This window comes from Lagenorhynchus albirostris, chromosome 8, assembly GCF_949774975.1.
Source record: "Lagenorhynchus albirostris chromosome 8, mLagAlb1.1, whole genome shotgun sequence".
In the NCBI taxonomy this organism is placed as follows: Eukaryota; Metazoa; Chordata; class Mammalia; order Artiodactyla; family Delphinidae; genus Lagenorhynchus; species Lagenorhynchus albirostris.
In genome coordinates, this window is record NC_083102.1 from 4,526,594 (window position 1) to 4,549,947 (window position 23,354).

The 23,354-nt window shown below is 46.8% G+C and overlaps 1 protein-coding gene across 17 annotated transcripts in view; it reads right to left on the reverse strand.

Moving 5' to 3' along the window:
- The window catches only part of ACTR3B (actin related protein 3B), a 227,737-nt gene that overhangs the window by 145,003 nt on the left and 59,380 nt on the right, over positions 1-23,354 (reverse strand). For 9 of the 17 annotated variants that reach the window (XM_060156296.1, XM_060156295.1, XM_060156297.1 and 6 more), the window contains 2 exons: positions 22,362-22,445; positions 21,354-21,838 (listed from right to left, as the gene is read on the reverse strand). In XM_060156296.1, the coding sequence (XP_060012279.1) occupies positions 21,443-21,838; positions 22,362-22,445 (480 nt within the window). In that variant the 3' untranslated portion in view covers positions 21,354-21,442. Of the gene's footprint in view, positions 1-15,470; positions 15,592-21,353; positions 21,839-22,361; positions 22,446-23,354 lie in introns of those variants that run through there. The other 8 variants (XR_009541869.1, XR_009541868.1, XR_009541871.1 and 5 more) reach the window with 3 other exon arrangements.

Sequence of the window (23,354 nt, forward strand, 5' to 3'; positions counted from 1 at the left end):
AAGCCGTCAGTTGATGGGATGCAGCCCAACCACATCAGGGAGGGCGATCTCTTTAATGTCAGCTGATCGTAGATGTGAATCACATCTACAAAACACCTTCATGGTAACATCTAGACTAGTGTTCGGCCAAACAACTGGGCACCAGAGGCCAACCAAGTGGACACATAAAATAACCATCACAGGTACCATGACTCTTCCTTCCCTGTTTTAGAAAGGGCTGCTCATCTAATCTGCCAATGCCTTTGGGTAGGCTTTGAACAAGGCTTACGCCATTAGGTTCTCAATGGGACCATTTCTTTTGGGTCTGACATCTTTGTTTATTTTTTTTATTGAAGTGTAGTTGATTTACAATGTTCTGCTAATTTCTGCTGTACAGCAAGGTGATTCAGTTAAACGTATATATACATTCTATTTTTATATTCTTTTCCATTATGGTTTATCACAGGATATTGAATGTAGTTCCCTGTGCTCTCCAGTAGGACCTTGTTGTTTATCCATTCTCTATATAATAGTTTGCAACTGCTAACGCCAAACTCCCACCCCATCCCTCCCCCAGCCCCTCTCCCACTTGGCAACCACAAGTCTGTTCTCTGTCTGTGAGTCTGATTCTGTTTCATAGATAAGTTCATCTGTGTCTTATTTTAGATTCCACACATAAGTGGCATTGTATGATATTTGTCTTTCTCTGTCTGACCTATTTCACTTAGTACGATCATCTCTAGGTCCATCCATGGAGCTGCAAATGGCATTATTTCATTCTTTTTTATGGCTGAGTAATATTCCTAAATGGGACCACTTCTTAACAGACTGTGGAATTAATAACGTTGATGCTTGATTGTAGAATTTTAAAACCTTGAGGAATTTAATAACCCAATCAGAAAGCTCTGGGAGGGTCCAACATATGTCTAGTGAGCACCTGGTTCATTCCTCTACTTCCTGGAGGTCCCACGTTCACCATTTTTAAAGTCACAAGAGACTCCTCCCTGATGCCTGAGAAAGGGGAAGTGGGAGAGGGATTTGACGGAAAAATGGAAGGTAATATCCAATACGCACTAAGAGCTTAATACACAGGAATAAATGGATGTTCCATTAAAAGCCAAAAGGCAACAAGTTAAACAGGCCTTCTCCTGCTTATGGCCTGTACACGTGGTGATGTATAGATGCAATAAGACTTAATTGGTTTTGTCGAGATGGCACAGAAGAAAAAACTACAGATCCCAATTGCTGCACCTAATTAGAATTTCAGAGAAACTGATTACCCACTCCTCCATCGTGTTCTAATCTTCTCGATCAAATCTGTGCACCCAGCCTTCCTGGTGAGTCCTCTGATACCCCTCCCATTGGGTCTGAATGATTAGGTCACCCTTGCAGATCGCCACAGATGCTCAGCCCGGGCTGACTGGAACGCCTGACCCCTAGCATCCTACAGCACCTACACATGACCTTGTGTTATTTACGATGTCATGTGGATGTCTTGTCTCTGCATCAGAATTGCAAATGTTTAGAATAGTAGCCATACCTTACCACCCACTACTGTGGCCAACAAATGCTCCACGAATGATGCTCCTTTACACAGACGTCTGCAAAATTTTAGACACCATCATAACAACAGTGATTGTGCAGACGGCCAACAGAGCACTTCTACGTGTTCCCTTATTTGATTCTCCCCACATCCCTGTAACGTAAGTGACTTCATTTCTCATGTGGTCAACAGGAAACTGAATCTCTCATGTCTTCAGTTACAGATGGTGCTGGAAAACTGCACAGCTACATGTAAAAAAATGAAATTAGAACATTCTTTAACCCCATACACACAAGTAAACTCAAAATTGATTAAAGACCTAAATGTGAGACCAGACACTATAAAACTCTTGGAGGAAAACATAGGCAGAACACTCTCTGACAGAAATCGCAGCAATACCTTTTTTGATCCACCTCCCAGAGCAATGGAAGTAAAAGCAAAAATAAATGAATGGGACCTAATGAAACTCAAAAGCTTTTGCACAGCAAAGGAAACCATAAACAAAAGGAAAAGACAACCCACAGATTGGGAGAAAATATTTTCAAATGATGTGACCGACAGGGATTAGTCTCCAAAATTTACAAACAGCTCATGAGGCTTAATATCACCAAAACAAACAACCCAAGCAAAAAATGGGCAGAAGACCTAAACAGACGTTTCTGCAAAGAAGACATACAGAAGGCCGAGAGGCACATGAAAAGATGGTCAACATCGCTAATTATTAGAGCCATGCAAATCAAAACTACAATGAGGTATCACCTCACACCGGTCAGAATGGCCATCATCAAAAAATCCACAAACAGTAAATGCTGGAGAGGGTGTGGAGAGAAGGGAACCCTCCTACACTGTTGGTGGGAATGTAAGTTGGTACAGCCACTGTGGATAACAGTATGGAGGTTCCTTAAAAAACTAAAAATAGAGTTACCATATGATCCTGCAGTCCTGTCCACTCCTGGACATATATCCAGAGAAAAACATGGTCTGAAAGGATACATGCACCCCAATGTTCATTGCAGCGCTGTTTACAATAACCAAGACATGGAAGCAACCTAAATGTCCATCGACAGAGGAATGGATAAAGAAGTTGTGGTATATATATACAATGGAATATCACTCAGCCATTAAAAAGAATGAAATAATGCCATTGGCAGCAACATGGATGGACCTAGAGATTGTCATACTGAGTCAAGTAAGTCAGACAGAGAAATAGACATATCATATGATATCACTTATATGCAAAATCTAAAAAAAATAATAATACAAATGAACTTATTTACAAAACAGAAACAGACTCGCAGACTCAGAGAACTTATGGTTACTGGGGGGAAGGGTCAGGGGGAGGGATAGAGAGTTTAGGATTGACCAAAAAGATTGTATATCCCTATATTGTACACCTGTAACTTATATAATATTGCAAGTCAACTATACATCAATAAAAAAGAAAGAAAGGAAAAAAAAAGGGGAGAAGAGGGAATTCCCTGGTGGTCCAGTAGTTAGGACTCAGTGCTTTCTCTGCCATGGCCCCAGGTTCAATCCCTGGTCGGGGAACTAAGATCTCACAAGCCGCACAGCTCAGCAAAAAAAAAGAAAAGGAGAAGAGATGCAGGAGAAAGCCATGTGAAGACAGACACCAGAGGGCAGGTGGCCATGGGGTGGCAGAGACAGAGGCTGGGGTGATGCAGCTGCGACCCAAGAAAGGCCAAGGACGATGGCCACCACCAGAAGCCAGAAGAGGGAGCCTGGCCCTGCCAACACCTTGATCTTGGACTTCCAGCCTCCAGAAGTGGGAAAGAAGAGATGTCTGTTCTTTAATCAACCCAGTTTGTGATAGCCTGTGCCAGCAACCCTGGGAGACTCACACAGGCGCTTTGCTTTCATTTGTTTTATTTGCTTTAAACAGTAGGCAGAGGGAAAGGGGAATGAGGAAGGAGACTGATAGTGTAAGATAAAAATGAAGGATTCTTCTTGTTATTTCTATCACCTCATTCCTAGTCTCAACGGGCCGAATAAGACAGAATCGTCTGTGTTCATGGGGAATTAAAAGCCAGCAATGAGCATCTTCCGGGAAAGTGTCCTATTTCCTTAGGCTAAGCTCAAAGAAAAGAGGCCTGAAAACCCCGTCGGTGCTCCTTGAAGTGACCTGACTCTGACTCTTGGGAAGTGGAGATTGATGTCAGCACATGTGGGATCTCGGGGCAGGGGCAGCTCTGAAGCACTTAGGCCAGGAGAGGAGGCCCTACTGCCCCTGAAGCATCAGTCCACCCTTCTTAAAAAGAAATCTATAAAAACTGATCCTTCGGCTCAGCTGTGACAGAGACTGCTCATCAATGCCCAACATCCACTCTCCTATTTTTCAGTCATGGAACACTGATTTTTAGCTGAGCCCACTGTCCCCCAGCCACACGACTCCACTTACCACCGTCGCTGGCAGGTGGTTATTGCCACGCAATCAAGTTCAAGAAAGTGCTGGATGGTGCTTCCGTGAAATACCCTGAAGAGGGAGGAGTCACTCCCTTTCTAGCCACTTTCTTCTTCCTGCTGGCTGGAGAGCATGTGTGTCAGCTGGCGCTCCAGCCACTACTTTGGGCTATGAGGACCAGGGCCACAGTCTAGGGACTGTAGGCCAGAACGTTTGGAGGAGCATGTCCCCGAGGCCCTCAGGGAAATCGTGATGCCAGCCATGGAGGGCCTGCCTACAGGAGAAAATAAAACCTTATGTATTGAAACTACTAGTGATACTGGTTTTTTCCACAAGCAGTCAAGTAAGTAGATCCTTTTATTTACAAATAAAAGCTCCCCTCTTACATTAGACCGATAAAGATATGAAGGGGAAGAAAACAGGCTTCTACACTAAGTTGTGGGGGTTTTTAAAGATTTTTTGATGTGGACCATTTTTAAAATCTTTATTGAATTTGTTACAGTATTGCTTCTGTTTTATGTTTTGGTGTTTTGGCCCCGAGGCATGTGGGATCTTAGCTCCCCGACCAGGGATCAAGCCCGCACCCCCTGCATTGGAAGGCGAAGTCTTAACCGCTGGACCGCCAGGGAAGTCCCTACACTAAGTATTTTTAACCAACCTCCTCTACCCCTGAAATCTTGTTTGTAGATAATTAGATGCATGAAATGGGAATATTTTCTTACTTGCCTGACGGGAATCATTATTCACCCTGAAGAAGAAGTCATAGAGCTACTACAAGAGCAGTTTAAATTCTTTCTTTCTGTTTCTTCCCTGCTCTTATCCTTAGTACATCTCATGTTCCAATCTAATAGTAAAATCGAGCCTCTGTCTTCAGCTGACCTGGGGGACTTCTGCTCCCAGTTCTTCGTTACTGGATAACATTGTCATTTCTAAAGTGATTAAAAGAATTTGATCCTATTAAAAATACAACTTTACCAAATTTGAAACTAGCAAATCTATGTCCTTGCATCTTCTGACAAAGGGGACAGAGGGTCCAGCATGTCCTTCCCACACAATCGTTTCTCTTGTTCTTTCAGTTCTTTGGTCCCTGAGTTCAGCCTCTTCCACATATGTGCTGCTTCCAGAGAGGAACTCAATTTGCTTTCATTTTAACAGCTTCAGAGACACAGTTCAGATGCACCGACGAAGGAAATAAATCACCATATTTAGGATCAGACTGGTAACACATGTATGGAGAAAAAGAGCTGGAGTCTGAGGAAGCCTGAAGTGAACTGGGCATTGCAACTGCCTTCTCCCAGACACAGCAGCATGAGTCACCCACCCAGGACACATCCACCCAGGGGGACGTGTCCACCCAGGGGGACACATTCACCCCGGAGGACACATCCACCCAGGAGGACACATCCACCCAGGGGGACACGTCCACCCAGGAGGACATATCTACCCAGGGGGACACGTCCACCCAGGAGGACGCATCTACCCAGAGGGGTGTATACACCCCTGAGGACACATCCACCCAGGATGACACATTCACACAGGGGGACACGTCCACCCAGGGGAACACATCTACCCCAGAGAACACATCCACCCAGGGGGACACATCCACCTAGGAGGACACATTCACCCAGGGGGACACATCCACCCAGGGGGACGCATCCACCCACAGGCATGCGTCTACCCCGGAGGAGACATCCGCCCAGGAGGACACATCCACCCAGGAAGAAACATCCACCCTGGGGGACACGTCTACCCAGAAGGAGACATCCACCTAGGGGGACACGTCTACCCCAGATGACAGGTCTACCCCAGAGGGTGCGTCCACTCGGGCAGACACAGATGGCCTTTCCCAGATGGCCTTGCAGCTGGCGCTCCACATGTGACCAGGGTCTGCCCAGGCAGGAGGCAGCAATGGGAAGGAGTAGCCCCATCCTGAGAAGTCACCTTGGGCAGCACAGGGTTGCAGCCTTGTGTTTTTTTCAGGCTGTAGCAGCAAGGGCAGGAGCTACGTGGTGGGCCGGGCCAGTGCTTCCGCATTTCTGGCTGGCCTCCAGGCTTTTCTCCTGATGACTGTGCTCTGGCCCTCCTGGGTATTCTGAAGCCACCAGCACTCGTTCTTTTAAAATCTAACTTGGTACAGCCATTATTTTATAATAATTTTTTTTTTTTTTTTTTTTTCTTTTTTTGCTGTACGCGGGCCTCTCACTGTTGTGGCCTCTCCCATTGCGGAGCACGGGCTCCGGACGCGCAGGCTCAGCGGCCATGGTTCACAGGCCCAGCCGCTCCGCGGCACGTGGGATCTTCCCGGACCGGGACATGAACCCGTGTCCCCTGCATCTGCAGGCGGACTCTGAACCACTGCGCCACCAGGGAAGCCCATATTTTATAATAATTTTAAGTGGAGTATACTCTATAAAAATATTGAATCACTGTGTTTTACACCTGAAACTAGTATTGTAAATCAACTGTACTCAATTAAAAAATAATTAATATAAATAAATAATGAACTTGCATTCTGTGGTCTGCAACTAAAACCCTGATACGTGGGAAAGTGGAACATTGGGACGCTGTATTTTGTATGCAAACCCCTGCTCATTCCCTCAGGAATTCTATACTAAACCTATGTATTATTCTTCAAGCTCTCTGCTGCTGAATATTATTTAAATTTGAAAGTATCAAGAGCAGAAGCAAGTTTTGATGCAGGTATTTCTTAAAATCCCCTCCCAACCTAACTCTGTTGAAATAACTTATCTCGTTTTCAATGTATCCTATCTGTAGGTAAACTACACGCTTTGCAAATGGAAAACGAGAATAATCAGTTCTGAAGGACAACCTCAATTTGGCCAACCTCTAACATTTATTAATAGAATACACTTTGGGGGGAAAAAAAGACAAGCTTGAGAAAGTGAAAGATAGATGTTGTTTGAATTGATCAATAGTTTATAAAAACTCGAGCATGAAATCTGTGGACACGGTTGTTCTTACAATCCTGTGCTTGCTTCATTTCAAGGAGAGACTCCCTTTGGAAGTGATACCCACAGTCTATGCCCACCGGGGGCCCTGCCAACTATGCTGAGCATATGATATTCATGACACCTTTCTGCAAATTTTTTAATTCTCCACTTTCTTACTTGTCTGACACAAACAACAGGTTTAAGCTGGATAATCAGTTTGTGCTTGACCAGAAGGAGAAGGAGATTAGGTGGAGAAGCAAACTGGTCCGTCAACAGGAGTGTCCTTGTTCTGTCCCAGGGCTGAGCCACAAGCCACACGGCTGCCCACCACGCTCAAGCTTCCCCCTAAACCCTGAACCCAAGGATACCACGGCAACGGCAACGCGCGGGCGGAAAAGCCGAAGGCCCTTCCAGGCAGCCCTGCGGCTGCTCTAACCTACTATTCAAGTGTGAAAGTTTAATGGATGCCCTTAAGAAATCAAAATGTGTTTTCTGGCACGTAACTGTTTCTTTTCTCCTCTGCTTTACAAGAAGACTCATGAATCAATAAATACCACGCCCGGCCCCCCGTGGCAGGTCCATCCCTGAGCTGTCTCACCACCTGCTCCTCCGGGAGGGACACAGCCTTGTAATAAAAGGCATCCTTAACGAAGGACCTGGAGGAAGTCGGGGTGTTAACAGCAGCGTCCTCTCCCTCCAGGGAGGGGTTGCCCCTCCAGCAGTGGCCCCTGCGAGGTGGGCGGTCCTCACAACATCCAGCCGCCTCTCCCTCCTGCGCGCCTCTGCTTCCCGGCATGTCAGTGGTCCTTTGAATGTCTCTTCCTGGGAAACTCTGGCGGCTTTGTGGACAGCCACACAGTCCTGTGATCACACAGGACTCCTCACCCAGGCAGAAAGACCTACGCCTGCCGTCCTGAAATTCTGAATAATTTTCGCAGAGGGGTCCTGCCACCAGTCAGCGAGGGGCCTGGTGATGAGACGCGGAGTCCAGTGTGCAGAGAAGAGCCTCAGCGAGGCCCTGCCCTCAGGAACAGAGCCCCGGGCGTCGGGGAGCAGTAAGTCCTTGGGCCGAAGGGACACAGGAAGATTGCCAACTGCTTCGAGGAAAAGTGAGCCCTGAGCTGGGCCTTCCATGTCTGCAAAAGTCAGACTGGCTGAGAACGCAGGCTGAAGGAAGCAGGTTCTCCCCTGAACCTGGACACCCAATCCCTTAGTGAGAGACACGCTGTTCCCTTTCTCCTCATGCAGATCCCTGCATTCCTGCAGACCGAGGGGCTCCTGGTTACATTTCTTTTTTTTTTTTTAAACATTTATTTATTATTTATTTATTTATTTTTGGCTGCGTCGGGTCTTAGTCACGGCTTGCACGATCTTCATTGAGGCGAACGGGGTCTTTCCTTGTGGTGCGCAGGCTTTTCTCTAGTTGTGGCGTGCGGGTTTTCTCTTCTCCGGTTGTGGCTCGCAGGCTCCAGGGCACTTTGGCTCTGTAGTTTGCAGCACGTGGGCTCTCTCACTGAGGCCCACGAGCTCAGTAGTTGTGGCGCGCGGCCTTAGTTGCCCCGCAGCATGTGGGGTCTTAGTTCCCTGACCAGGGATCGAATCCGCGTCCCGTGCATTGTAAGGCAGATTCTTTACCATTGGACCACCAGGGAAGTCCCTGGTTACATTTCTAACAGCTATTCTGTTCCAGGAATTGTGCTGAGCCCTTTCCTTTCCATGTATTCCCTCTTTTAATCCTTCCAACCACACGAGGTATGCATCACGACCCTCCTCTTACAGGTGAGGAAACTGATTGGGTACCAAGCTCACAGCTGCCCACTGAGACCCCAGGAGCACTGTAGATACCTATCAGCTCCAAGGAACCCAAGGCCTGTGTGTTCACAGGGTCTCGTTATGCATTGAATGGCCTCCCCACAAACCTGTATGTCGTAGTCCTAACCCACAGTACCTCGGAACGTGACCTTATTTGGAGATAAGTAGCTTTGTGTTTTTCAGTTTTTTGGGCCACGCCATGCGGCATGCGGGGTCTTAGTTCCCCAACTAGGGATCGAACCTGTGCCCCCTACAGTGGGAGCGTAGAGTCTTAACCACTGCATCACCAGGGAAGTCCCAGGGAATAAGTAGTTTTGAGGATGTAAGTAGTTGTGATGGTCACCCTGGAGCAGGGTGGGCCCCTCCTCTGGGATGACTGGTGTCCTTAAAAACAGGGAAAGGTGGACCCAGACGCGCGCAGAGGGAGCAGGCCATGGAGACCAGAGTTCTGCTGTCACTAGTACGGCCCTGCCAACACCCTGATCTCGGACTTCCGGCCTCCAGACCGCGAGACAGTGAATTTCTGTTGCTTTAAGCCCCCCTATTTGTGGTACTTTGTTACTGCAGCTCTGGGAAACTGATACAGGTCTCCTCAACTGTTTCCAGGGCTTCACTGTATCATCACAACACCCCAGAGAGAGTCGTGGGACCTCACCATACCCACGCCAAGGCCACTGGAGGCCCAGGGACTCGCGGGGACCACACAGCACAGCAGGAACAGAGCAGGGACCAGAGCACTGGCAACTGCGTCTGAGGTTCTCGTCGCCATCGCTTGAAGTCTTCTAAGGAAAAATGTATTCGGTGGGAGAAATACTTCAAAGGTTTTATTGAAATAAAGTGACAGCAACACAGCAGCATAGACTCAGGGTTGGGGCTTTTGTGCTTTGGGGAATGGAAAAATGTAGATGGGACTTTCCTGGAGGCCCAGTGGTTAAGACTCTGCGCTTCCAACGCAGGGGGAGTGGGTTCGATCCCTGGTTGGGGAACTAAGATCTCGCATGCCGCGCAGCACAGCCAAAAATTTAAATAAATAAAGCATATGTATTCTTTAAAAAAAAAAAGAAAAAACTTAAAAAAAAATCTAGTCTGGATCATTCACACATCACTCAAAATTTCATTTTTCCAGTTGAGAGACAAAATATGTGAACAGACACAGCCAGACCACATGTGACAACCTGCCTCGGACCCACAACCTGCAGCGTGTGAAATAAAATTCATGTTTTATGGCAAGACAAGAAAAATCTAAACATGAAAACTCTTCTCTGCCCTTTGGCCTCCTCTCTCCCCACACTGTGCACTGTGTACCTGCACTACGCATCGATCAAACCTCCCCCATCAGCAGAAATACCTGCTCAACCAAAAAGAGCCACGTTCTCCCAGCACCAAGACAACCCCTTAAAAGAGAACGTTCCTCCTTGAGCTCGTAAGGGTCACGTGACCCCCCGCGATGGCACTTAGATCTGGATTACGCAGGCTGTCGATAATACATCATTTAATGTACACTCTGCTCTGTCTCAAGAAAACGCTTCTATAACTATGCCGTCCGTGACTTGTAAAGGGCAGAACAGTTCTCAGAGCTTTCTGAGATGCTCTTCCCGGGTTATCATCCTCAAATTTGGCTCAGATAAAATTTCCCAATTCTTTCTTAGATCGACTGATGAATTTTTCATCGACAAGCATCATCAGCCCAGGAAGCCAAACCGCACGAGCAGCAACCAGCCCAAGACAGCCAGGACTCTATCGATAACGGACAGCTTCCCTGATTTCTGACCCCACTTCCAGCTCAGGACCAACTGGGGAAAACCCAACATGCTCCCCTAACCAATCACGTGGGGAAGCTGGCCGCCCTAGGTCCCCCGCGCCCATAGCCTCCACCAGGGCGCCCCGGAGCCCCCTTCCCCTGGATGGACCCCTGCGCTCCACCAGCGCTAAGTAAGCAGCCTCTTACTTATGTGGTTCTTCATTTATTTCCATACAACAAAGTTTTATCTTCTTTACCACCAATTATTTTTCCCTCAACTAAAAGGAAAGCCGTTTTCATCTTTAATGCTCCTCTACATTCTCCAGAAGAGGTGCTGCCATGAAAAACAGCCAGAGGGCAGGGCAGGGGGACAATCACAGTCCCCCCTGGATAACGAACGGGCAGAGCCCACGCGATGGAAGGCTGACCACAGTCTCCAAAGTTCTGAACCAAAAACGTCTGAAAGTAAATGACCTTTAGAAACTCTTTGCCCTAACCACAAATAGGATGCCCACTAAAACTATTAAAATGAATAAAAATTGTTTTCCTCTTTAAGAATATCCACCCCCCCCGAAAAAAAAAGAATATTCCCCAAAGCACACAATTGTGACTGGAGATTAAAGAAAACTGGGGGTTCTCACTCAAGAACAAAGGATGTCAGCATAACATCATATCGTTCTTATTTTTATCATACTCGTTAAAAGGAATCTGTTTTCCCTAAAAAATAAAAATTGTTGTCCCAGTGACCAGCACACTATCAATCCCCCACCCCCACCCCAGTTAGCACTGTAGGAACCCCTGGCATCTCTCAATCTCTTCCTGTCAGGGATTTTGTTCATATTTGAAATCAAACTCCAATGGATAGGAATTATGTCCTTGCAGAAAAACTGCATAAATGCAGCCTGCAGACTGTAACACACTGAACGCGTGCATCCTCTCAGATGATGAATGAGAGCATAAGAAATGAAAAATTACGGAAAGAAATGCCCAACAGCCCAGTTTCTTAATTACAATCTTCCTGCAAAATATACCAAAATACTTGCTGTAACTTCAACTTTCCTTAATTTTTTTTATCACCAATGACCATCAGAAGCACAATTATCATTTCTCTTCAGTTCACAGTAAAATAAAAGTAATTATTCCAAAGTAAAAACAAAAAAATCCTTTTTAGAAACCTCAATTTCCCTCAGTCTACCAAGAGCAAGATGAGAGAGGGCCCTCCTCCGACAACCCGATCCGAAGGCGGCTCTCCCTGGGGGATCCCAGTAGGACGGATCCCCCAAACTCTGTCCTCTGGACCACTGGTGCCGAGAGGTGTTCCTGTTTCGGGGGCCAGGGTGTAGACATGGAACGCAGTGCACTACATTGTGCTCAGAAGGACACGACGCATCCCAGCATATCAAAAGCTCTCGTCAACTGTGTAAAGAAAGATGCTTTCTAAAAAAAAAGAAAGAAGAAATGTGCTTTCTTTAACACAAGGTTTCCTAAATATATCTGAGCTTGGAACTTGTTTCTCATCTCTCTGCTATAACAAGCACATCGGAAGCAGTTGCTTGGTATTAAGCCACAGTTCACTTGTGAGCAGGCCTGAGTAATTTTTGTTGGTCTCCATGGGGTCTCTGGTTCAAGTCCTGTGTCCAGCAAGCCCGACTCTGTGTGGTGGACACAGACTGGAATTCTGCTCATCATCAGTCACTTCTCATCCCACGTGGTCAAGAGAACCTGGTCGTGGGGAGGCCGGGGAGAGGCAAACTGCTTGGTCTAAAGGTCTGTAACTCTCATCCCCACAAACCCATCTCTGATGTTGGGGAAAGAACACCAAGTCCCTTTCCCATTCTATTCACACCGGCAACAAGCATCCCCCTGGGGTAAGGAACTGAAGAAGCAGACGTCCAGTATTTACAGCCCCAAGGCTTTCTAGAGCAGTCCACTGGAATGGCGGAGTTTAAGATTTAAGAAAAAATATATACGCTCAAAAATGTATATCCCTTTGCGTGAATGTATCAGTGATTTTTTCTTTTTTTTAAGAAAAAACAAAATCCTGAAAAACTATCCCCAGGTGTGGTTTTTAAGCCCTATCGACATCATTATTCCATTTTTATGTAGCTGATTTCCTACTGTGACACTGTGAAACCAGGCACCTACTTTACTATGCCATGAATATAACAACTTCTCAGGGCACTGGCACGACAAACTTAGTACACATATCATTATGAGTGGTTTAGCGATCACCACCGAATTACAGAGGATGGCTTCCTCCTTGGAAGGGACACTGTTCATAAAGGCTCGGCACAAGTGCTGTCAGTTCTTTAAAAGTTACTCAACTGCAAATCAACCCGGACATGAACGGCATATCACCAGAAAGTTCATAATGCTATTCATCTTTGCCAGTAGGGGACGTTTAAGTTACATATACTATTGTAATAACGTTCTTAAACTCTAATTCAGAGCACTGTAATGATATCACGCAATAATGTTTTGATTACCTATAATGTTTAATTTATCCCAGACTAAGAGCTAATGAATAAATGTTAAAACATACTAATTCAGCTCAAGAAAATGACTGCATAATCAGAAATGCAAGTTCAGTATACCATCCTAATTAAGATGAGTCATGTCAGTGGAAAATACCAGTCACTTGTACCTTTATAGCTCACAAACATTTCTCTTGATAGCTTATTTCTAATTACTATTTAGAGCACTCTTTCTACACTGTGCTGTATCATAAGTCCTTCTATAACAGCTCTCAAATACCACTGATTATGGACAAATCATAGGAGCTCTTTTTCTACAAAAGAAACAAAGCACAGAGCTAAGAAGAGTGAAAACACCTACTGCTTCTAAATTCAGCAGGAGCAATTGTCTTTCAGTTTTAAAACTGAAAACTAACTGCATCCACTGGCCGTATACTCTATTATACTAAAACCCCAAAAGCCCACTCCCCACCTTCATCTGACGATCGTAGGCGCTGGCCGCTCTGATTCCTTTTGCCCACTGTTCCACAGGGTAAGGCTCGAACTTTCTGCCAGTCTTCCCTGGCTGCCTCTGCCAGACCGTCTGGTCTCACGAGACAACTTTCCCAAGAGAACACTCCAGAGCAGCCCTCGCGTCTGGCTGACTCTCCTCTTTTCTTCCACGTCTGCTCAGACTCTAGAGAAAAGCTACAGCTCTGGGCTGAAACTTCCAGGCACGGCTGCACCAACCTGATCATCCACGCTCATGTCTAAAATTGTTTCACGTGCCTGAGGACTTTGTTCTCCAGAGAAAGACCGAGTTCTGCACCCAGCCCCACCTTGGACGCCTCTACTCCATCCATACCGGGCCTGTGTGTTAGTGAGGCATTTCATTGCCGTATCAGCCCCTTCTGGCTGCTTCCCCACACCTCCACCCGGCTGGCGTCTCTCGTGGTCTCAGCTGGGTGTCGCTTGCGCGGGAAGCTGCGACGCCACCCAGGGCCCCTGTGGTGTGTCTCAGCGCACCCCGCACTTCCTTCTCTCGTGGCCCTTCCACAGCCTGTGGCCATCTGCGATTACCTGCTTAACGCACAGCTCTCCCACCGCGAAGGAGACTCCACCCCAGACCGGCACATCCTGGGGCTAACAGGCACTTAGCAAACGTGCGTTGATGGAACGGGGACTTAGCACAGTGCCCAGAACCCAGCAAGCACTCGACAAATGATGGCTTTTCCCAGTTTAAAAAAACGAAAACCGGAGGCAACCGCACAAACCCAGAGGGTGTGGTTCTATAGACTACAGTCTGAGAGGTGCAGTGAGAGCTGGACCACAGCCTCCTGTGGTTTCCTTGACAATGTCCCCATCCCCTCCTAGCTCATCTTTCCAGGAACTCTGGTCATCGGAGTTGTCCAGTGAGGTGGGATCCTGCGGCCACTGGCTCCCCTGGAGCACATAACCCCCATCAGCAGGTGAGCAGGAGAAAGAAATGAACTGATATTAACAAGGACCAGCAACAAGCCGACAGCAATGCCAGGGTCTGAAGGCAGGATTTCAGCTGGCCCGTTCTCTGCTCAGTCGCCAAGTTCAGCCACACTGCCGTGAAGAGGGACACCAAAAGCACCCCTCAGAACTCGTTCTCATCTGGTCACCACGGCCAAATTAGCTATAAGCACGAGGACAGACTACTCAGGCCAAAGTGTGTCTGATGGGAAACCATTAAAACGGTATCTGCAGTAGGTGCTAGTGCAGCCGCGAGTGACTTAAATGGCGCTCTGATCAATTGCTACAGCTGATCTGACCCCTTAACATTGAAAATATAGCCAATGCCGTATCATTTAAATTTCATTGGCCATCATAAACTCTTGGGTTTGTAATTATTAATTTTTAACAATGTATATAGCTATATTCCTCTTTTATCAATCAAAAATTTTTGAAATTCTTAGTAGCAAATACTGTTAACTTATATATATATGATTGTACACACACACACATAACCAGAAATAATCTGTTGCATCCCAAGCTAAAAACAAGGGGGTAAAACCTGAGAAATTAATCATCAGAGAATAAACAGCTGCTTACTTTTGAGACATAAGACAGGGTAGAAAGAACTAATATTTTAACATGAGAAAAATCCTTCCGTGATACCAATATCAAGCGATAGGTCTTTTCCTCCTTTTAAACAAGATTTATTTCCATCCGACCAAGTGAAATTGATATAATTGCCAGTTAGAGCCCCACACAATTATTTTGCCAATCAATTTATATTTCTATTTAACAAGCATGACAGTTACTTTTAAAAGAAACATTATGAAATAGTCTTCAATCAAGTAAAGAATTCTTTAACAGATAAATATTCTTAATGGCGCTCTCTTGTGGTTTGAAGCTACACGCTTGATTGACCTCACAAGCCTGTTCAGCACAATCGTACTTTTTACAAATGAGATAAAACGCAGGGATCATAAAAAATGAATTCATCACAAAACTGTCGGTACTGAAGTCACACGAGAGCTCGTCAGGCGTATTAGTTAAGTTGGAGAATGAACTGGCCATCGCTACCATAAAATATACTTACGTCTTCAAGATTCCTGTGGGGTCATTTCTTCCGCTGGGCTCTCCCGCTGACCACACTGCAGACGGTGACACAGCGGAGGGAGGTCCTCTCACACACGTGTGCTACGGCATCGCACACCCACCTGTCAGGTATACGGAACACCTACTGGAGTCATGGCTTAAGAGCCAGATTTTTTTTTCAGAAACCTACTAAGTTCTTAACAGCTTTACTGAGATAAAGTTAACTGGCTACAGAATTCACCTACTTAGTGTGTATAATTCAATGGCTTTTAGTGTATTCCCAGAGCTGTACAATCCTCACTAGGATCAACTTTGGACACTTTACTCATCCCAGAAAGAAACCCCGTACCTATTGGTAGGTACATTTCCTCCTAACCTTCCCCACCCCCCAACCCTCTCCCAGGCGACCACTGATCTATTTGATATAAGAGCTAGATTGGGGGAAGGATGTTGTGTACAATTTTATTTTTTATCTTTTTAAAAAATGTTTATTGGAGTATAGTTGATTTACAATATTGTGTTAGTTTCAGGTGCACAGCAAAGTGATTATTATACATATACATATACCCACTCTTTTTTAGATTCTACTCCTATATAGGTCATTACAGAGTATTGAATAGAGTTCCCTGTGCTATACAGCAGGTTCTTATTAGTTATTTATTTTATATATAGTAGTGTGTATATGTCGAACCTAATCTTTCAATTTATCCCTCCCCCCTTTCCCCCATAAGTTTGTTTTCTACATCTGTGACTCTATTTCCATTTTGTAAATAGGTTCATTTGTACCATTTTTTTAGATTCCACATATAAGCGATATCATATGATATTTGTCTTTCTCTGTCTGCCTTACTTCACTTAGTATGATAATCTCTAGGTCCATCCATGTCGCTGCAAATGGCATTATTTCATTATTTTTTATGGCAGAGTAATATTCCATTTTATATATGTACCACATCTTCTTTATCCATTCAAGAGATACATGTTATATCGTTAAAAAGTCTTAAAGTCATGATGGGTAACACCCCAGACACCCAAAACCCAGCTTTTATCCAAGGATACCCAAACACACAACACTTCTCACTATACAGCATACCCAGCCTGGAAAAACCAGGGATGGAGTCTTCGTGTGAACAGAAATTTAATTCAATATTTAACGGGCACCCACCACGTGCCGGGCACTGCGAAGGTCCTGGGGGCACAAAAATCAGTCCCGTTTTCCAGAACCTCAGCCAGGTGAGGGACAGAGGGCATAGCTGGTGCGTGGGTAAGAAGAGGCTGACTCAGTGGGGAAGGTCCAGGAAGGCTTCACACATCGATGATGCTGGAGCCGAGGGCGAGAGCACTCAGGGAAAGAAACCCCTTCTGGGGCTGATCCCTTCAGGATGCTGTGCACCAACCTCCCCTTGAAATAACACCGTGATACCAAAAGGGAACTTTCAGATCCCAGTGTGTTCAACTAAACATGTCTATGGAACACGCATAGCCAAAACTGAGGCATCCTCACACTGGCCATACAGCAGCAGCTCCCAGCACAGAGCCAGGTGTAGTGTGCACCTGTTAATCCCAAACTCCTAATTGATCCCTCCCCACCCTTTCCCCTTTGGTAATCATAAATTTGTTTTCTGTCTGTGAGTCTGCTTCTATTTTGTAAATCAGTTCATTTGTATCATATTTTTAGTTTCCGCATATGAGTGGTATCATGTGATATTCGTCTTCCTCTTACTTCACTTAGTATGATAATCTCTAGGTCCATCCATGTTGCTGCAGATGGCATGATTTCAGTGAATGCATACTTTAGATCAAATAATGACTTCTCTGCTTCCTAACTGTGTGGTCTCGAGCATGTGATTAAATCTCTTTGAGCCATAGTTTTTAACCTGGAAAATGGGGGAATAATAGTAATGCCAACTTCACAGGCTGCTAAGATTAAATAAGGTCACGTGCACTCAGCACTTGGCCAAGTTCCCCACACACTGTGCTCAGCTCGGGGCCACAACCCAAATGGACTCGGGACTTTGGCAACTGGGTCACAATCTTGCTCTCATCTCCAAGGCCCCACCCCACCTGGATGATGCCAGCACGCACCAATCTATCCAACACGCTCATCTCAAAATTCCCTCATCTCTCCCATTTCCAATGGCCTCTACACAATGACCACTCACTTCAGTGATCCTGTTCTCACTGAGAAGTGCTCTACCTCTGAAATCTTAAACACTTACATCTTCCCTATGAGCCCACCCCCCTGACCTTGAAACTCAGGACCTTCAATACTCCCTTCCCTTTACCCCCCACCCACCCGGACTTCATAGACTTCAAGGACAGAGAAGCCCCAGGACACCTGCCCTGTCGCCACACTTGCCCAGCAAAACCCCACCCCTAAGGAAGTTAACTCGCTGCCTTCCTGCCTCTTCCGTCCGGGCTCCATGGAAGTTCCAGTGAAGGGCGTCCCCCGCCTGCCCTGTGGATTTGTTCCACTAGAAGGATCGGGTGCATCCTGGGCCTCTCCTCCCCTCAACTCTGGACCACATCATCTCCCACCTCTGCGAGGACCTTGATCAAGGAGTTACCTACCCCTCCCCCATTGGTATCTTTTTTGGTTTTTTTTTTGGCTGCATTGGGTCTTCGCTGCTGCGCGTGGGCTTCCTCTAGTTGCGGTGAGCAGGGGCTACTCTTCGTTGCGGTGTGCGGGCTTCTCATCGCAGTGGCTTCTCTTGTTGTGGAGCACGAGCTCTAGGCGTGTGGGCTTCAGTAGTTGTGGAACGTGGGCTCATTAGTTGTGGCTCACGGGCTCTAGAGCACAGGCTCAGTAGTTGTGGCGCATGGGCTCAGCTGCTCCGCGGCATGTGGGATCTTCCCAGACCAGGGCTCGAATCCATGTCCTCTGCATTGGCAGGCGGATTCTTAACCACTGCGCCACCAGGGAAGCCTCCCCGCTGATATCTTGAACTTCCCTCTCCTGTTTTCTTCCCCTACCCCTCACACATTTAGGGAAAAAATCATAAGCCTCATGTTCTTTGATCCAGTCTTGGCTAGAAAATTAATCAAAGCAGAAGTGGAAGCCCTCAGGAGGAGGTGATAATGCTCCCTCTGCAAAAACTGAGAGGCTGTTCCCACAGGTGGGCTGTAAAGAGCAACCCAGAGCCAGCCACCGCATCTTGTTAGAAAGGGAACGCTGGCAGATACTCACACACCAGTTAACCAGGTTTTCCTTAAGTAAGGCGTTCCTGTTATATTCTTATCATCATAAAGTTATGTTTACATCTGTCAAATGGGGTAAAGTGACTTCTTGTCGTATCTACAGGTTTAATAGTTGTAAAAACTACTGACTTGTAATTTTAGAATGTTTTGTTAAAGTGTGCATTGGTTGAAATTTTTTATAGAAAACTGTTCGCTGAGAGTTATAAGGCATTTATAAGGCATCACAGAAGGTTGATTTTACCCATCGACTCCATTAATACTTAACTCATTGCTACCTTATGATCTAGTGCTAATTCAATCTGAAGAAGAGGTATGTGTAGATTTTCTTAAAATTACTAACAACTCTAAGCATCTTTCCTCCTTACAGAATGACCAATGCACACTGCAGAATCACATCCCATTTCTACATACAGTATCTGGCAGGTTTATTGAAAAAACCAAAAAAATTATAACTCCAATCTACTAACAGCAACGAGGCCACTGCAATTCTCAGCTAGATGAGGAAACAGAAGAGAAACCATCTGCGTAAGCAACAGCCAGAATTTAGATTCAGATCTTTCAGATTCAAAACTCCTTCCTCTGCTCACCAGGGTTGTCAGCCCCAGCTACAGACGGGCATCACCTACGGGGCTTAAAAACAGAAAGTGAAAAATGAATGCCTTCCTTGTTCCCTCCCTCTCCCTGCATCCTGATGCATGTGATCTGGGAGGGGTCTTGGCCGGAGTTGAGGGCCCCTCACCACACCAGTCACGTTCTCATGTATGACTCTGTCCCACCAATGTTATGTTAAAACAAAATGCTCTGATGAAGATTCTGTAAGACGAGAATCAAAAGTACAGTCTCAAAGATAATCTTGTCCCAAACAAGGGCAACGGGAGCTTTACAAGTTCTGTAGTTGAAGGACGGGTTACAGTAGTTCTAGCTTAGCCGACGTGGGTGACACTGGGCTCCTGACACAGGGTCATTTGAGGGGCAGCTAAAGCAGGAAGTGGGCACGACCCCTCTGAAGCCCGGGGCCGGCACTGGCGCACAGGAGCGCATTGCTCTAGGAGTTTGGGGGAAACGCACCTGCCAGCAAGGCACCTGGCCAATCAAAGCAAGCGGGGACCAAGCAGAGGCAGAAACGGTGCGTTCTCTGTGAGAAGCGCAGAGACGGTGAAGCTGGGGAGGCAAAGGGCCCCAGTGGGAAGATGCCCACCAAGACGGGAGACAGGAGGGGCCCCGAGGGCCCCACGGTTCCTGAACAGAAGAGGAAGGCGGCGGAAGCGGTGTTAGGGGAGGTGACTCCTGCCAACACGCAGGGTGCACAGGGCGCCTGCATGGGAGTTGGGAGAGTTGGGATACAGGGTCTGGAATACCAGGAGGAAGCAACCCGGCCCCGGGGCCCTGAGCAGAGCAGACCCCAGTGGGGTCCAAAGCAGAGTTTGGACAAAGGAAGAACCCAGTGGCCTGAGACTCTCCACCGCAGAGCTGGAGGGCCCGGGGCTGCTGAGCATCAGGTGCAAGTGGCAGGGCCTGCCTACGGCCCGGGAAAACCGATTTCACAACACTGAGCGGAAAGATTCCTGTATCACCCCAAACTTCTTAACCTTAAAAAGTAAAACCGGGCTTCCCTGGTGGCACAGTGGTTGAGAGTCCGCCTGCCAATGCAGGGGACGTGGGTTCGTGCCCTGGTCTGGGAAGATCCCACATGCCGCGGAGCGGCTGGGCCCGTGAGCCATGGCCGCTGAGCCTGCGCGTCCAGAGCCACGGGAGAGGCCACAACAGTGAGAGGCCCACGTACCGCAAAAAAAAAAAAAAAAAAAAAAAGTAAAACCAAATGTTTCTTTACAAAGGCAAATTTTCAGAGAATAAAACATACTTCATGACCTTGAAGAAATACCATAAATAATAGTTTAAAAAGTAACCTAAGTATTATATGAAGAATGGGGTAAAACTAAATCTCCTAATTTAGGAAATTACCTTTCAAGCCAGCAATCCACTCAGCAGATGTCAGAGTAGCTACTCAAAGCTTAAAGCCATGAATTCTGAATTCCCAGGAAGGGGCGGTGGGAACCACGAGGCGCGTCCCTCCACCCGGCCCCCGACGCTCACAGGCCCATCCACACCACTTCCGGCGGCCGAGTGGTCACTGCAGGACAGGCAATCCACATCACTTTAGGAAACTTCCTCCCCAAAACTTGGTGTCAATCATCAGAGCCTCCACAGAAGTGAAACAAATTTCAGTATTCTTTGAAAGAAGTTCAGGCACAAAGGGGAAAACCAAAAGACCACTACAGCACAAGAGGAGATCTTTATAAAGAGTCTAACTGCTTTTATTACAATGGTGCAAGGTAGTATTTCATCGAACACTCACCAACAGCAAACCGGCATCTTCTATAAAACAATTCCAGAAAGTTCAAACAAGAAAATGAAAGGATACGTTGTCTATACTAATTGTCACACAACACTGCTTAGTGTTTAACCTCCCCATCCTCCAATAAAGCGTAACCATTTCCTAGCAAACACGTGACCAGAGAAGTGTGCTCTGCTTTATTTTGTTTGCCTACACACACATCAGAACATGCCTCACAATTAAAAACGTTTTATGACAACACTCCATGACATGGACATCTACGCGTGCTCGGGATCAGCCAGTTGTACCAAATACCGTAAAATACAAAATGATAGGAAATATAAACATCAATTTGTATTTCAAGTTTATAACATTTTATTTACAAAAATAGTCTGGGAGGAAAAGGGTTGAGAGCCCCATACTCTGCCCTGGGTGGGGAGCTATTTTGCGCCGTGTTCTAGGGTTTTCCGTAACAAATCTGAGAGTCGCAGCTGAATTCCTCCGGAATTGGATCTGTGGACTCGAAGCTCGGGTGGAGAGGAGAGCGGGGCGGGGGGGCGGGGGGAGGCTGGGCGCGGAGATGGCTTTGCTGGGCTGCCCGGCACCACGGCACGCGCGCTATGTACAGGAGCCGGTCTCCTCCGGGTCTGAAGGACACTTGCGCACCTGCCGCGACACCACTGGAAGGGCGGTGTCAAAGCCGCCACTAAGACATGACTCCAAAGACGGGGTTGTGGCGGCAGATGCTGGGGCCGTACTCCTCGTAGCCCTTCTTGGTGTGACAGACCTGGAAGAACTCCGGCTGCGAGAGGCAACCAGCAGAAGGAGCATAAATGCTCCAGAAGGGAAATGAAACCAAGTCAACGACCAAGCAAATGAGAAACTCTCCTCACCCCAAACCTCCATCCTCTCCCCGATGGCCTCTGTCACAGATTCTGACCTCTTCAAAGCGGGAGCTTATTCCATTTTTTCCAAACTTACTCAGCTTCTATTTAGGAACAACTACGTGCTCGCCCTAAATCAGCAGTTTGTTAGCTAGTCCCAAATTTGAGGCAAGAAAGTAGTAATTACTCGGAAAAGTCACTGGAACTAATGATTAATGCAAGATGTTTTAGGTTATTTTTGGATTCTCTTATCCATATTCTCTGTAACCCCTAATTGGCAAGGATGCCTACGAATTAGCTGTGCAGTTTAAATGGTCATTAAAGTTATTTCTTCTATCTCAGAATTAAATGTGCGGCTGTTTAGAGCCACACACAATTAGAACACACATAATTTAACCTCCAAAAGACAGTATTTATTCAAACTCAGCAGAGAACACAGAGATGAAAAGACAGCACAATCTAGAAAAGGACTTACAGTTGAGGCCAGCATCGAGCCTCCGAACCACACCGCATAGCGCTGCATATGATGTGTTATCACCTGGACCTCCACGGGCTTGGGCTGGAAGGGGAAGTGATGTGTGCTGACTCACCTGTGCAGGTGCCCTTCCACACCCTGACGCCCTTCCACCTACTGGACGGGGCTCCACTCTGAGGGCCTCCTCCCATCCCGCAAGCCCTGCCCTCAGGTTCAAGCACCTCTGCACTCCGCCCTAAAAGGAAGGTTCTCAGCCACTCCTGCTGCCAAATCCACCTGGCCCCCAGCCCCCAGCCCCCTCCCACCCCCCACCCCCGCCCGGCCCCAGGAGGTGCAAAGAACAAAGCACACAAGTCAAGGGCAGGTTACCTCTATGTAAAGGCATTTTAAAAAGTAAAATATCCAAGCAAATAACCCAACTGCTTTTCTTTAACTAAACAAATTAGTTGTAGCATTTAGAGATAATTCCAAATAACACTAAGTGTCCCAAAAATACTATAAAAATTACACTTTGCCAACAGTGTGATCCCACTAGGTGAGGACACACAGGTTAGCTCCCATTCACCCCACACCAAAGCCCAAGCTTGCTTGGGTAAACTGAGTAAATTCACCAGCTAGTTAAGAATTATCATCTTGGAGGAACACAGCACGAACGCCCTGCTCGTGTTAGTTATCTGAGTTTAATGAGAATGTTCCCAAAGGACGTCAAAGTTCCTCACTGTGAACTGACGCATCTCCTTGGGATGCTGGTCATTACACTACACACTGACCTCTTACACAAAGGAAACTGCTGGCGTGCGTGCGTCGGTGCGCAGTGTAAAGCTGCACAGCTGCCTCACGAGGTCCGTAGCCGCCCTGACCGCACACCTGGGGTGAGTCCAGGTGACAAACCTCTGAATGTCACTTCACACGGTGGCTGAGAGTGGCTGCAACTTGCACTTCTCCCTCGCTGCCCAGACGGGCACGCCCGCCGGCCTGTGCTGGCGAGGGGCC